This window comes from Cyprinodon tularosa, unplaced genomic scaffold (assembly GCF_016077235.1).
Source record: "Cyprinodon tularosa strain WSP-4 unplaced genomic scaffold, ASM1607723v1 ctg104, whole genome shotgun sequence".
In the NCBI taxonomy this organism is placed as follows: Eukaryota; Metazoa; Chordata; class Actinopteri; order Cyprinodontiformes; family Cyprinodontidae; genus Cyprinodon; species Cyprinodon tularosa.
In genome coordinates this window covers 617,594-633,561 of record NW_024037827.1, presented here as the reverse complement: position 1 = coordinate 633,561, position 15,968 = coordinate 617,594, and the positions used below count along the sequence as shown (strand labels likewise).

The window sequence follows — 15,968 nt, the reverse complement described above, 5'->3', positions numbered from 1 at the left end:
ATTCCTGTCTAACTCTCTAAGCAACATCTCTCTTTCCTGAGTATATTTATTATATTCTAAAAAAATATGTTGGACAGTTTCTCTGGAGCCGAGGTATTGCATTGAACTCATTACACTGATATTGTGCAGTATTTTTGCAGTATTTTTTGATGCAACTTTTCTACTTCTGTTATTTGCTGTTGTTTCTAAAGAAAATGCATAATGATATTACAGCTTTCATTGATTTATTTCAAACTTGAAACTTTGTTTAGCCTGTAAGGTGTAAAAAAAAAAAAAATAATAAAAAAAAAACAATCGATTAATCGAATCGAATCGTGGTGTATTCTTGAGTATCGAAAATAATCGAATCGTTGGGTCAGGAAATCGATACTGAATCGAATTGCCATGATGGATGTGATTTACACCCCTAGTATCAGCCGATACTGCACAGCCAGGTATCGGTATCGGGGCCAAAAAATGGCATCGGCGCAACACTAGTTTGGACGGTGTTCTGTAAGATTAAAGGGTTCCAAAGGACAAAGTTCAGACTGCCTCTTTTAATGTTTGTGACAAAGTGGGTGAGAACACCATTTGTCTCAGTTTATACATTTGTTATTTTGTTGTTTGCTTGATTTAACCATCTCTTTATTCTGTAGTTTGCATTCATATACTATCCTGGGTTTGTTTATGTTTGCATTTCTACAGATAATTTAGTATAACATCTTGGTTTAAATCGGGTTATAACTTTTCAAGGTTTTGTTTGATTGTTTAACTTTTGTGTTTTATTTTGGTGAACTTACCTTGCCTGTCTTTCAGGAGGAAGTGTGACCTCACTTCCTGAATTAGAAACTCCTGTGTAGAGCTGTGGTCACAGGAAGGTACCAGAGGAAGAGGGGGGGATGGAAATCCTTTTACATTTTATTAACAATTTGAGACCTTGCCAATGTTATGTATGTAGATAATTGTATGGTGTTTTTTCTGAACATGTTGCTTAAAGTTATAGTATGTAACACAAGCTAGGTAGAGAGTAAATGGAGTAGCAACATCTGTTAATGGAAGAGTCCATTGGAGGCCATTTTGTATTTCAGACCAAACAGGTATAAGAGAGATCTGTGAAGTTCAGAACAGAGAAGAACCAGCCGCTTGGCCAGGCTATCTCACAATGTTCATATTTGTTTTAAAGCCAACTCCTACTGGAGTCAATAGCAGCTCGGATTGCTTGGTTACCCTTCACCTGCAAACAATGCAGTTGTTACAAGAAGGTGAAGGGGGGTCAGAAACAAGCCTAACCTGTTTTTCAGGGATTATCTTTAATCTTTGGTTCAGTTCTTAGAAAAAGGTTATTTTCTCTCCAATAGAGACAATGCAGACTGGAAATCAATGGTGCATTGTATTGTGGAAGAAATTTCACAGGTCGTTTTTCCAGTTTAGCTCCACTTCTAAAGTGACTGGGGTGTGTCACATTTGGCATGTTTGGAAAAAAGGGCTTTTTTCTTAATGTTGTCAAACACGCATATCTACATTCTCAATCAATTTAACTGCTTACCTTCAGGCTCTTTAAGAAATTCCCAGCAATGTTTCTATATAAAAGTATTCAGGATATGAAGTTTTCTGCTTAACGCCAAAGGGAAGTAATATTTAAATGTCAAATAATTCTGGCGTAAACATATACGTATAAAAATTTACTCTTTATAAGACGATATTGTCCCAAAAGATAGAAAATTTCTATTAAAAAACAAAAACCTGCCTCAAAATCAGTTTTTTCCCGTTATCTCATGCACTCCAGTTAGTTATACATCAGCCTGAACACCTAAATTCAGCCAATCATATATCAACGGTCATCTGTCAAACAAATTTTTTCCATCATAGCATCTTGATTCATATGTCGCAGCTAATATACGCAACGGTTGAAATAACAATCATTTACTTTTCCATGGAGTTCAGTCGCAGTGTTCACGGGGATGGACGTCTTTGTCTTCAGTGTAGAGCTAACAGAACTGGCAGCGTTGCGAGGCAAGGGCTCAAACATGTACGGCTGGAAGCCTTCTACACCAAACCAAGCTTCTGCCGCCCTGGCGTCCTCTTCCACAACATCTTCGTCCCCGCTTTCCTCCTCTAAATAAAAAATGGATGACGGAGGAGACTCATCCACGACCTCCGACACTAAACTCTCCTCCTCTTGCATGTTTCCGCTGTCCATAGCGTTCCTTGACAGTGTTGTTTCTAAGTCACCAATTTAGTGCTACTTGGTCCCAATGGAATTTCCCAATGGGAACCTACTAGCACTAACTTGCTAACTGGTTAGCAAGATGCTTCCGAGACACCGGCCACAACCAAACTTGCTTGAGAACCATCCGCAATATCCCCCCTACTTGATAATCGACCAATCACATTCACTTTATTCACTCATGTAAAGTCGAGGACCACTCGGGAGAATTTGGAAATGCAACGTTTGGAACAGCCGCTTTCCTACAACTTTAAAGCATAACTGCGCCAAAGAAAGGCGCTTAGTGCTGCAAAATCAATAAGAAAAGAATATTTTAGCAAATTTTAGGAACTTTCTGCTTTCTTAAGAGTTCTGTATGTTTGACGGAGGAGACTCATCCACGACCTCCATTATAAAACTCTCCTCCTCTTGCATGTTTCCTCTGTCCATAGCGTTCCTTGACAGTGTCGTCTCTAGGTCACCAATGTAATTTCCCATTGGGAACCTACTAGCACCAAGTTGCTAACTGGTTAGCAAGATGCTTCCGAGACACCAGCCACAACCAAACTTGCTAGAAAACCTTACGCCAAAACAATCTTTCCCCCTTGATAAACGACCAATCACATTCACTTAATTCACTTGTGTAAAGTCGGGCTCCATTCAGGATAAGTCGGAAATGAAGTGGTTGGTACAGCCGCTTCCCTACGAATTTAAAGAGGTGTTTTTATATATGTTAAAAGGTCCATCAAGGTAAAAATTATCTTATCATTATGAGTTGGGGGGAAATGAACACGTCCTTTGCAGATGTTGGAAATAAAGACCACAGTGATGCACCTTTCTGTTTGCACTTGGATCACATCTCCTCTCAGATCCTTCAGCCACAGTATCCCTTCTGTCCTCTTCAATGGGCTGCTTTTCAATTCTTTCTTTAAAGTTAAGTCATTTAGGAATCTGCAACAGATCCTTCAAAGGATCCTGAACATTCCTAATTTTTGGAAAGAAGGTACTTCTTGTAAGAGTTGTCATAAAATACAACTTTATTCTCATAATATTATGATTTTATTCTCATTAAACGTAGACAAACTTTGTCATCTTATATACACAGAGTGTATACAACATTTCGATGCATACAGTTTCTCAACAGTGAAAGAGAAGCTTACAACATTTAAATTAATATTTCTATTTATAAAATGCAGACGTGATCAGAAAAATATGGTGCAAAATGCAGTAGAAACATTGAGTAGAGTTCAACTTAAAGGGAATTGGGAAAAAAAATCTTCATAGCTGATAGGATGCTGATCCACTTAAGCAGACGTAGATCTCAAGTTCTCCTTCAGGGACCATCTATTGTCTGCTTCTGCCAGCAGACCCACTGCATTATTCAGTGAGGCCTCCCATCATGAGTCTGCATGCCTTGGTGCTTCAATTTATAAACCTGTGGCCATGTGATGTGAAGTGATTGGAACTCCTGTATCTAATAATGTGCAGGTAGTTCTGCAGGTGCTTCTGCATAAAATAAGGAACGTTTTGCAGGTATGAGGATGTAGGAATGCATCATCAAAGCACTGTTTTGATCACAACTAGAAAACTGGAAAATTGAAAGAGGGTAGTTGACAGTTTGGATAGGAAGCCTCTTAAAGCTGTTATGGTTTGTAGGGGTCACGAGTTCAGGTTTATGAATATTTAATGATACATTTATTAATTCTCCTTAGACCGTAAGGGGAATATACCAGGCAATACCGTGTTTGACTCCATCCCAATGCAGGCTTTTACTTTCTCCACTTTTTTCGGTAGCTCATCATTTCCTCCATGTCTAAGGCCCCGTCCACACGAAGTCAAAACGAACACGAAACGCTAATATTTTCCAGAACGTTTGTCTTAAAGACGGAGACGTAAAATAAATGTGATCGACCACATGAATGCATGAAAACGCTGCAAAATGTATGCCAGGCCTGTAAGTGGCGCTGTGGTGCCAAAGCAAAAATAGGCGAAAACAGGCAACGAAATGTTGGGCATGCGCAGTAATATTTATACAACAACCAAACCGGAAAACCCCTGCGGGTCAATTTTCGTGGTTAAGTCAAATTCAGGTGCTGAACTATGTCGTCGATATTGCTCTGTTCTTCCTGGAGATATTCCAGAAGAAGAAGATTCTGTTGTAAGCCCGACAGCATGAGCAGCAACCATTCAACACAGTGCGGCGCCATTGTTGTTGTGATACTGTGTCGCGCATGCGTGTTTAGAGGCGACGCTATGACCCATGCGTGTAAAAAAAAAAAAATGCGGTCAGAGCTTAAAGATGGAACCGCGAAAACGGCGTTTCAAAATCTTCCCACTCTGAAGGCTTAATAAAAAAAAGATCATTTACAGACCCCCGAAATGCCGGCTTCGTATGGATGAGAGGCTGGTTTGGTGAAAAATTTGTGAATTTAGGCCAGGGTTTGACTTTGTGTGGATGGGGCCTAAATCTTAAAAAAACTTGGTTGTCAAAAGCTTTCATAGTGATGAAAATATTTCTTTTTTTTTCTCAGATATTTACTTAAAAGAACCATCTTCAGATTGGGAGGATGATATGAGAGAATCGAATGTGGATGCAAGTTATTGGTTAATTAATGGATCCAAAGTTGATTGATTTTATTGACTGACCTGAGCTTTCTCTTGTATCAATAGGATCTTTCTGTAACAATTATGGAGTACCTAGACGGTCGCTGCTAATGTAACCCACAGCACATAAGGCCCTACTCCCGGGTTCAATCTGATAGTAGTGTGCCCTGTCCCTTTAAAAAGGGGGCGGATCCCTGACCCATACAGATTGCGCCACAGATGCTACAATATGATAACCTGACTCCGCCAGATGGATTTGTTCCGCATATCCATCTGGAAACCTTCCGTAGAAGTAATTTTGGGAAGGGGCGAAAATACAGGTTAGCTGATTGGCCTATGTTGGTGATAGACGGGCCAAATAAACCAATCAGATCAACGAAGCATATGACGTACTAACAGAGCGACAACGAAAACACAACCACAAGCCAGTAGTGAGAAGAGCAAAAACATCTTTTCCTCTGAGAAAAGCCTCCAGAGCAGTGTTTTGCTCTTCTTCCAGTGAAGAAATACTCTGTAATTCCGATAAAACTTGCTCGATAGCCACGCTAACGCTAGTTTCATCGGCTGAAGCCGCCATGTTCTTTAGACTGAACTGTCGCGCTTCTCGTTGCGTCACACCTCAACCCGCCTCAAAGCCAACGCTGATTGGACGTTCGTTTGGTGAACGGCTCCAAATTTTCTTTAACGGAGAGTCTCCAGACTGATCTGCGAGTGAAACCTTGAAAGCTCGCGAGATCAGGATGGTCTCACGAACTATATGACACAAAAACCACCCATTTCAAATTTAATATTTAAATGATGCAACTTGAAATTTAATTTCAAAATAAAATTCTAATTGCATATTTTACATTGAATTATTAAAGAGGAATCGTAAATTGTACTTATTAATACAATACTGAAAACTGGAATTTGAACAAGTATTTTCTAAATTGAGATTTATAAAGAAAATTAGGTTATAAATCTGATGATGAACCTTTTCTAATTACACATTTAAAACAATTATTCCTTATTACATTTTCTTTTTCGGCTTTCATGTTCAAATCCTTTTTTGAATTGCCATTTTCTTTTTGCGTCACCCACTCCATTTACCATTTATTTGACTCTTCTGGTCTTGAGCACATTGAAAACACAATTAGACCAATCACATTTGAGACCTGTACCATGAGGCGAGCTTAATCTAGTGGGATTACTCCCTCAGGATCAGCAGTACCAGGAAGTAAGGTGGGGCGGTTGGACGACTCTATCGACTATCGATGACACAAAAGCCAAAACAAGGCTTTGTTGGCTACTCTATAAAGCTTGGAACTCAATTCACTATATATGCATGTATGTAGGTATATACGTACGTGCAAATGTACGTAAATTGTATCCATCCTCCTACATTGATTCTCACTGCAGTAGATGTTCAGATGTGTAAATTTTAAATGTTTCCAAACTTTGAACGCGATAATTTAATCGTCGGTTTCTGGCTTAGATCTGCTTGAATTTTCAGTCATCAGCTTGTAGAGCCTCTGCTTGACCCTCATTATGATTTGATGTTCATGCATATTTCACAGATTTTTGGGCGAACACTTCCTAGTGAGTTCCGACCTGCACCTGGTGGCAGCAGAGGGGTAAGAAGCATATTTCCCATGATAGATGGTGTATTCTGCAGCTTGTCTCTGCTTGGTGTTGGGATTGATTAAAGTCTCTCTGTCATCTTTTCCCCTGCAGCTGCTGGGGGGAAATTTTATAGCCCTGTCCAAAATGTTAAACAATCCTGTTTCCTGCTTTTTCTTGCAATGTTTTCTACCTTCCAATTCCATTATTCCATGTTTCAATTCTGAATCAATTTCTCGGGTTTCCTGAAGGTCTTTCTAAATGTTTATTTTGTTCTTTCAGGGTCCACTTTTTGTAAACCGACTATGGTCGTTTATTCACCCAACTAATCTTAGCAATTTTCCTCTTCCTGTCTAACTGTATTGTAGCTTTGCTCAAACATTTTGTATCAAGAGCCTTTTTATTCAAAAAGTTGAAAACTAAAGCATTCCTATTATTAATAATAAATATCCCTTCACATGAACAAACGTTTCGGTGAAATTAAATACAATATATGTTAAAAATATTTGTTTATTTAAAAATGTATTTCAAATTTATATATTTAATGTTATTTTAAAGCGTATGATATCAGGACTAATTTTCACAATGGTGTCTTTATTTTGTGACTTGCATTTTAAGGGCTTTTATTTTTCTTTAACCCAGTTTTAAATTTCAGGCTGTTACATTTCAATGATAAGGCAGAGTTTTGTTAGCGGTGTACTCATTGATGTACATAAAGAGCAGGTCTTGCATTGGCTTCTAGGGTGCATGAAATATGGCTGCCATCTTGGAGTGGTCCTAGTGCCTACCTAAATAAACCTACACTGCTTAAGATGCAGTGGGGGATGCTAATGAGATGTAGATTTGCTAATTGTGTAAATGTCCATCTCATTTGATGGAGATTTGCACAATTAGCTTTAAATTGTCCAATTATAGCGCATAAGAAAGAAACATAGACATGAATCTAGAAAAGGAAAGATCTGTCTGAGTGGCTCTGTGTTTTGCAAAAATACTCACTGAAAAAAAAAGAAATAGTTATAGAAATATGTAAAGTAGTTTCACTGAGTCTCACAGAATAAAATTCCATTGTGAAATAAAAGTATTTTAAAATAAATAAATCTTCTATTAAATAATTCTTAATTTAAATACATAAATGGCTTTATCTTGAATTAAATAAAGAAATATGCTAAAAGTTTATCTACTATATTTTGTTTTTTTCACAGGGTTGTTTTAGTTTATTTAATATTTATCAATGATTTCTTAAGAGAAGAATTTATTTATTAATGAAACGGCTCTCTTGTTTTGTTTTGTGGCACAGAAGGAACAAGAACTTTCTTCAGGACCTAAGAAGTGGGCTGATAGAGGCTTACGATTCGTTCAAATGTTGCTTAAACATTTAAATTAGTTTATCTGTAGTCTCTCCTAAGAACTAACCATAAGAAGCTCTGAGCTTCAGTGTAAATAAAAAATCAGCTCTGGATCAGTATCTTTGGTGGATAAACCAACATGTTTAGGTAAAAAAAGAACCAAACAGGAACCAAGGGAAAACTGGATTGGTAAAAGTCCAGGAAGAACCTCTGGACTTTAACTGGGACATTAATCCGTTATATTTATATAGATGTATCTATAGATATAAAGATACATATCTATTGATGTATAGATAAATACTGATATATATCTATAGATGTATCTATACATAGAGATATATAGAGTTTAATATGTGTGTATATAGTTTTGTGCATATATATGTGTGTATAAAATGTAAAGTAATATTAAAGAGACACAGTGGCGACTTATTTCTAAAGAGGAATGAACTTCAGTGATGACTCTGGCCTCCTTTGTTTACTTAGGGTTTGTTCACCTCTACATACATCATCAGAGGTATTACTGAAAGAATAAGAACAAATAAATTGGCAGATGATGAAATCCTGAAACTTTTTGGAAACACTGTCACCTTCTGGCCACTTAAAGGAACTACTTTGATGCTGGTATAATCCAGAAGGAAAGATTTGTACAGGAAGGATCCAGATACAAAAGCACCTTTATCGATTTTACAAAACTGATTATACAACATGAAATATGATCAAACAGATAGAGGAGGACTGTGATCTCGGCTCAGAGCTGGGAAAACCTTAAGCCGCGCATACACTGCGATATTTTTAATCGTTGCATGCAGCTACAGCTCAAAGTGTACGACAAAATCTCAGGGTTTAAAAGTTCACAGCTCACGATGAATGTTCTCACACCGTGCGGCCCGATGCTCTGATGCAGCCTTACAAACATGTTTGATTTTCTCCAGACCTTATGATTGGTGGTTGTGAGAGGCTGATCGCCCCTCGTTACCATCTGCACTCTACACCAGCGGTCCCCAACCTTTTTTGCGCCACGGACCGGTTATATGTCAGACAATATTTTCACGGACCGACCTTTAAAGTGTGCGGGGTAAATATGATAAAATAAAATAATACGACTGGCATAAAATCAAATACAAACAGCATAAAAATAAAACTCACCATTATGTTGAATTAGTGGGAGCCCTGAGCTTGTTTCTCTGAAACAAGCCGGTCCCATCTAGGCGTAACTGGAGACAATGACACGAAGTGTTTTCCTGATGTCCAGTCTGCTCCGTAGCTTTGTTTTGGTCGCTCTAACCGCAGGAAATAGGATGCGGGTTAGGGTTATAGATAAGAATGAATTAACCTGTGTCAAGAGGCACAGATGCACCGACTGACGTAATTGGGAGAGAATGCCCCAATTTTTTATATTTTTCTAAATAAAACATCACTCAGACTCTGATCGTCGAAATAATATATATGTATTTTTTTCTGTGCGGCCCGGTACCAAACATACAGGCCCATACGGGCCAAACCACCGGGCCGCAGACCGGGGGTTGGGGACCGCTGCTCTACACAACAAGGCTGAAACTGGGCCCGATCGAAAAATTCTCACACGACTGGAGAATCGGCCCGAAAAGGGCAAAAAATCAGACAGTGTGTGATCGGCTTTATTGAAGAAGAATCTGTCTCCTGAGGCTCAGTAGTTTTACACGTGCTTGCGAAGATGGAAAACAAGTTTTATTCAATATTAATCTATTAACCAGGTTATTACATTTCCAAAGAAACAGTTGATATCAGTAGTTTGCAAAGAGGCCAGAGGATGTTCCTTTGCTTGAGCAGTATTTAAAAGTTGATGTTCAGATTAACTTTGGTTTTGTGTTTATTTCAGGTTAAAGTACCAACAGCCAAGCATCACACAGGGGTGAGTATCGTTCTTTGCTGCTGAGTTGTTGTTTTTTGTCCATTGTTCTGGTTTCCCTAATGATCCGTATCTGAAAGCAGTCGGACTGACGTTGTGTCGGTGACACCCTGGTTGGCTCCGATCGTCTGGGAGGGAACGTTCAACCCAACTCTCCTGGATGCCGTCTACCACAAGAAGAACATCAGCATCGCTGCCACGGTGTTCGCTGTTGGGAAGTGAGTGAGAGAACAGAGTGTTGAGTTTCCTGTCTGCCAACCACCTCTGATTGATCAGAGCATGAACATGTTCCTGTTCAGGTACGTCATGTTTCTGAGGAACTTCCTGGAGACGCTAGATCAGCACTTCTTCGTGGGTTTCAGAGTGCATGTATACGTCTTCACCGACCAGCCGAAGGAGGTGCCAAAAGTGAAAATGGCTGCCGGCAGAGAGGTAAACAGAGCTTTTAACACAGGAAGCCGTTCTTTTAATGATTACTTCAAGATTATCACTTGGATGTCTGACAGTAATATTTTTATTTACCGTATTTTCACGACTATAAGGCGCACTTAAACGTCTTTTTTTCCCCTCAAAATGTGCAGTGCGCCCTTTGGTGCGGTGCGCCCTATGTGTGTTGTAACTGTGACTTTTGAGACCACCTCATTGAGGAGATGATGAAGGAGTGGCTGAATGTAAGGAGACCAGGTGTTTTTTTTTCCACTCATCACCATCGCTGTTAATATGTAACTCCATGCGTGCCCATCTCACAGCTGATGTGAAAAACATGGGGAAACAAATTAACGCTGTGCTCGCTGTTCAACCACTCGACATCGGTGTGAACCGGACGCAGCAGGTGCAGCAGAAGCAGCGAGTTTACATGCAAAGTCAATGGTTGACGCGCGTATAGGTGCAGCAAAAGGTCCCGCAGCGCGTTTTGAGCAGCAGGCGCAGCGCGTCGTGAAGCGTTTAAGCATCTGACGCACCTCCAACGCGCTGCTGCTGCTCGAGATGGAAAAATTGAAGTTTTGCTGCTGGACGCGCCGCATCAACCAATCAGAGAAGCTGATCTGGGAGCTGACAGCGAGACAGACAGCGCTCTGATGACATATGATATTAACGCAAATGAAAAAGGCTGGATGGACGAGGAGATGATGAAAGCGTGGCTGAGGCAGGTGTAGCCTATGTGAGGAGACCAGGTGTTTTTTTCCACGCATCACCATCGCTGCGTGCCCATCTCACAGCCGATGTGAAAAAAAGGTGAATCAAATGAACGCTGTGCTCGCCGTTATCCCGGGAGGTCTGACAAAAGAACTTCAACCGCTCGACATCGGTGTGAAGCGGCCGTTCACAGTAAGGCTGCGAGCGGCGTGGGAGCGATGGATGGCCGACAGAGACCACAGTTTCAGGATAAGTGGAAGGCAGCGCCGGGCAGATTACGCCACAGTTTGCGGATGGATTGTAGATGCTTGGACTAAATTGTCTGCTGGCTCTGTTGTTCCAGCTTTCGCAAAAGCAGGCATTATTTCTGAGGAGCCGCGCTGCACGGAAAGTGACTCTGACAGCGAAGAATGGGAAACTGGCATGTCTGATTTAGCGCAGCTGTTTAATTCAGAAACAGAGGATGATGACTTTGATGGGTTTGATTAATACTTTGTAATAAATACATGAATAAAGCACAATCATACTCAGTTTTGCTCCCGCTCTATTTTTCTACCTGAAAACTTAATTCAACAGCAGCCTGTGGGCGGGTCTCCTCCTCTTCACCGCGGCGGCTGGCAGGTGTTTTTCATCTAAATAATCTAAATCTTGCAGCTATATTTGCTGTGATCAGTGGGAATAAAGTAGTTTTAATATGTTTTTAAGTGAGAAAGGCCACCTGAAAACTTAATAATTGCAGTCAGTTCATCCAGATTATCTATTTCTGTCGGAGGCGCTCAGACCCCGACATACCAGCGGTGCGCCGACAGCAGAAATCCCTTCATCAGCAGCCTCTAGGCTGGGCAGCCTGCGGGTTCACGCGGCGGCTGGCAGGTGTTTTTCATCTAAATAATTTAAACTGCAGGCACCAGGATACCGGTAATAAAAGCGAACATATTCCGTCGGCAGATTTCAGGATTTTAAGTTAATTTAGGAGTAATCACAGCGCTGTGTCATCTGAGATGTGTGTCTCACGGCCAGCTCGCAGGTTTGATTAATACTTTGTAATAAATACATGAATAAAGCACAGTCATACTCAGTTTTGCCCCCGCTGTATTTTTAAATATGCAGTAGAGGTATTTAAAGGTAGTAGAGGACTTGTACCTGTATATAAAAAACGCGCCCTATAGTCCGGTGCGCCTTATGTGTGTGTTAAATACAGAAATGGGACACATAACTGAGAGTGCGCCTTTTAGTACGGTGCGCCTTATGGTCGTGAAAATACGGTATTGTAAAAGTGATTGAAAAGAGTCGCTGTAATGATTCTGGCTTGTTAAAAATGTGTTGTTCGCCTTCTTCATGGTGAAACGGAAGAGTTAGGATGTTTTGAGCAGGTCAAGGCTGCTCTTGACTCTCAACTTATGTATAAATGGACACAGAGAGGCTTTGTACATATCTTCCAAATCCTTCCCCTTCATTGTTTAAATACAGGTTAAAATTAGTTGTAGCAAAGCTAGCTATCTTCCTTCACATTAAGCCGATGGGTTAATAATCCGATTTTAAATTGCAACTTGCACATCACCAACATCCTTCAGCTTTTCCTTTTCGTCACAATAATTCCACTAAATATCACAAAATATTTAGATTTTTTAAATGAAAAAGCTTACAGTTTTAATCTAGAAGCACCAGCTCTATGTTTAGATTCTGATAATTGGCTTCTCTAGCGGTTGGGATTCTCCATGTGTCTGTAGAGGACACATCGCCGGCTGAGGAAGATGAGAATATCTCTTTTAATATTGATTTTGATGCACAATAGTGCCCTCAATATATTTTTTTAGCCTGAGATCAGATCAGACAGAAGTGTGAGATCTGGGGCAGACCGTGATCAGAAGTTAAAGGGCTCATAGAATGCAAAACCGAGTTTACATGGTCATAGATGAATAACGATAGTTCAGTGGGTGAAATGGACGTGCAGAGACATTCAAACCCCATCGACACCTCCTTTCTCTGCAAAACTCACAATTCCAATCTTCCTCCATAAAACGGGCGAATCCAGACAAAGCCCCGAATTGACGTAAACTCTGAGATGTTGCCTTATTTGGTTCTGTCCTGTACTTTTGTCATGCCCTGAAATGGACATACAGACCAACCCTCTGGTTTACTGCTGGGCTTTTTTGAAATGTTGACTGCTGGGCCGCTGACTGGACCGGACCTCAGCGGAGAGCCATGAGCCGCCCGTCCTCAGCTAGAGAAGGGGGGCTGGGGAGGAGCACGGGGCCGCCGGTGTCCATGCTACCATCACCGGCTCTGGTTCAGTCGCTCCTTCCCCCCCTGGCTCCCGGACCAGCCCCGGAGCTTACGGCTCAGTGTTTCGACTACGTGCTGCACTGTAGATCCCGGACGAGTTTGAAATTCCCACCCGGACGTCTGGTCACCCTAGCCTCATGAGACAATCCTGATCTCGCGAGCTTTCAAGGTTTCACTCGCAGATCAGTCTGGAGACTCTCCGTTAAAGAAAATTTGGAGCCGTTCACCAAACGAACGTCCAATCAGCGTTGGCTTTGAGGCGGGTTGAGGTGTGACTCAACGAGAAGCGAGTCAGTTCAGTCTAAAGAACATGGCGGCTTCAGCCGATGAAACTAGCGTTAGCGTGGCTATCGAGCAAGTTTTATCGGAATTACAGAGTATTTCTTCACTGAAAGAAGAGCAAAACACTGCTCTGGAGGCTTTTCTCAGAGGAAAAGATGTTGTTGCTCTTCTTCCGACTGGTTTCGGCAAGAGTAGCCTGGCTTGTTGTTGTGTTTTCGTCGTCGCTCTGTTAGTACGTCATATGCTTCGTTGATCTGATTGGTTTATTTGGCCCGTCTATCACCAACATAGGCCAATCAGCTAACCAGTATTTTCGCCCCTTCCCAAAATTACTTCAACGGAAGGTTTCCAGATAGATATGCGGAGCAAATCCATCTGGCGGAGTCAGGTTATGGTCACCCTACCATATGAACAATTTTGATATTTCAGTGAGTGAGTGCTAGTTGCTATGATGCGTCTTTGCTCAGCAGTTTCACTCGTTGTAAACCAACCAATCAGCTCATCTAAATATTCATGAGCATACCATAAAAGGAAGAAAACCTGTCATTTTATTCTAGGGCTTTTAACCAGGCTTGCATTAGAGCTACTAGAACAGCTTATATGCCATTTTCAGCCCAAGCAATGTTACACACCCTATTCAGAGACCTTAAGGACCAGCACCAAATACCCTATAGAATCATTCTATGACCCTTTAATAGACTAAAATCCATTAAAATACATTGATGTTTGCAAATGTACCCTAACGTTGTTGAAAAGATCAAGGCGCTCTTGGTGATTAAATACCTTGTCCCCATCTTCCTCCATCAGCTGATTGTGCAACCGGTACCAAGTTCCAATCGCTGGCAAGAAATCTCCGCCCGCCGGATGGAAATCATCCAGAAGCTGATCGAGGAGAAAATCCAAAACAAAGTGGATTACATCTTCTGTCTGGATGTGGACTCTAAGTTTCACGATCGCTGGGGGACTGAATCACTGGGTGGACTGGTGGCTGTGATCCATCCAGGTAGTACTTCCAGTTTTCTTTTTTTTAACTCTGTGGTGTTGGGATGGAAGAGACCAACATTTCTATTTAGTTTGGGGGTGGCTATTTTAATGGGATCTTTATTTGAAGTCTTTTGAGTATTTTTTCCTTAATAACAACTCAGTCATATTCAATCATCGTTGTATGAAGTGAATTCTTGGTAAGTCAAGTTTCTGCCTGTCCACGTGATTTTAATGTCCGACTTCCCTCCTTTTCTGCAGGTTACTACAAGAACGACCGCAGTAAGTTTCCGTATGAGCGGCGGACCTCCTCCAGAGCCTATGTGGCGCCTGATGAGGGTGACTTCTACTACTGTGGGGGGGCATTTGGAGGCTTAATACCGGAAGTTCTCCAGCTCGCCAGGACCTGTCGGAAGAACTTTGAAGATGACGCCAAGGAGGGCATTGAGGCTGCCTGGCAGGAAGAGAGTCACTTGAACAGGTAACATGGGGCAGTGGGCACCTGTCAGGTGTGGATGTATAATGTGCTGATGTCATTTCCTGTGTATGTGTGCAGGTACATGTGGATAAACAAGCCAAGTAAGGTTCTGTCACCTGAATACCTGTGGCAGGACTTCAAACAAAGAGAAGCGGAAATACGGACCATCAGGTTCTCTGGGGTTGTAAAGAACTATAACGACATACGACCCAACTGAGTCCTTCAACTTAGTCACTGTCACTGGACCTAACTGCACTTTAACTAGACCAAGCAGGTCCGGACCAGCCAGGATTTCCAAAAAAACCTGTTACACTTGATTTTACCACCCGATCTCAGACTCAGAACCCTTTGAATTTTTTTAAGGGATTTTTAAAAGATCCAGATCTGTTTCAGTTCTGACTTCTGTTCCAGATCCAGTAAATCCATTGCCTGTCTTCCGCTCTCATCAAGAACAACGAACGGGTTCATTGCAGTTCGGTTTCGTCAGCTTCACCTTATATTGTTTATCAGCTGATACTTTGACCAAAGGATAAAAAGAAGTTCTCAAAGAATCCTCATTTTGGAGATAAACCCACTAGCAGTTTCCAAGGTCTTCAGCTTCCATTAGATCTTCAAGAGGAGTCCGGTGACAGAGTCTTTCTGACGACCTTAATCAGCACCACGGACGATCTCGCTGAGCTACATGATTCCACCAGAAGGACACTGAATTATTACTGGAATATTCAAACGAAAAACTAATTCTTAAAGTGACTCTGAGTGGAGGAGCCATAAAGCCAGGTGGGATGTTGACACATTTGGTGTTAGCAGATGCACCTGGTAGGAGACAGGGGAGCTGAGTGTAACTTCATTTAATTTCAGTTGCATATCATTCAATACCTCTTAGATTTTCAGAACTACAGAGTGTGATATTAGAATTTTCTTTTTGTACTAAACAATCCTAGACTATATACTGTACGCTTCTCAAGTCAACCTTACAGTATGCCAGACGTGTACAGGACCGCTACGCTTTATCAACCAAAGGAACGGCACTCCCCTGCCTCATCAGGCCAATAATCCAACTCCAGGACCAAATGCTAAATGCGTTTTGTTCTGTGACTCACAGGGATCATGTTAAGCACAATTGGTTTTTCACTCATCCATATAACGAGAGAATTTCCCTCCTCAGAGCACGACGTATTTGCC

The 15,968-nt window shown here is 41.2% G+C and overlaps 1 protein-coding gene across 9 annotated transcripts in view; it reads left to right on the top strand.

Moving 5' to 3' along the window:
• The window catches only part of LOC119781763 (globoside alpha-1,3-N-acetylgalactosaminyltransferase 1-like), a 44,553-nt gene extending 29,240 nt beyond the window's left edge, over positions 1-15,313 (top strand). For 3 of the 9 annotated variants that reach the window (XM_038282293.1, XM_038282305.1, XM_038282319.1), the window contains 7 exons: positions 6,346-6,402; positions 9,593-9,625; positions 9,703-9,840; positions 9,922-10,054; positions 14,135-14,330; positions 14,570-14,789; positions 14,865-15,313. In XM_038282293.1, the coding sequence (XP_038138221.1) occupies positions 6,346-6,402; positions 9,593-9,625; positions 9,703-9,840; positions 9,922-10,054; positions 14,135-14,330; positions 14,570-14,789; positions 14,865-15,003 (916 nt within the window). In that variant the 3' untranslated portion in view covers positions 15,004-15,313. The remainder of the gene's footprint in view (positions 1-6,345; positions 6,403-9,592; positions 9,626-9,702; positions 9,841-9,921; positions 10,055-14,134; positions 14,331-14,569; positions 14,790-14,864) is intronic. The other 6 variants (XM_038282328.1, XM_038282313.1, XM_038282352.1 and 3 more) reach the window with 3 other exon arrangements.
• Positions 15,314-15,968: the final 655 nt, after the last annotated feature.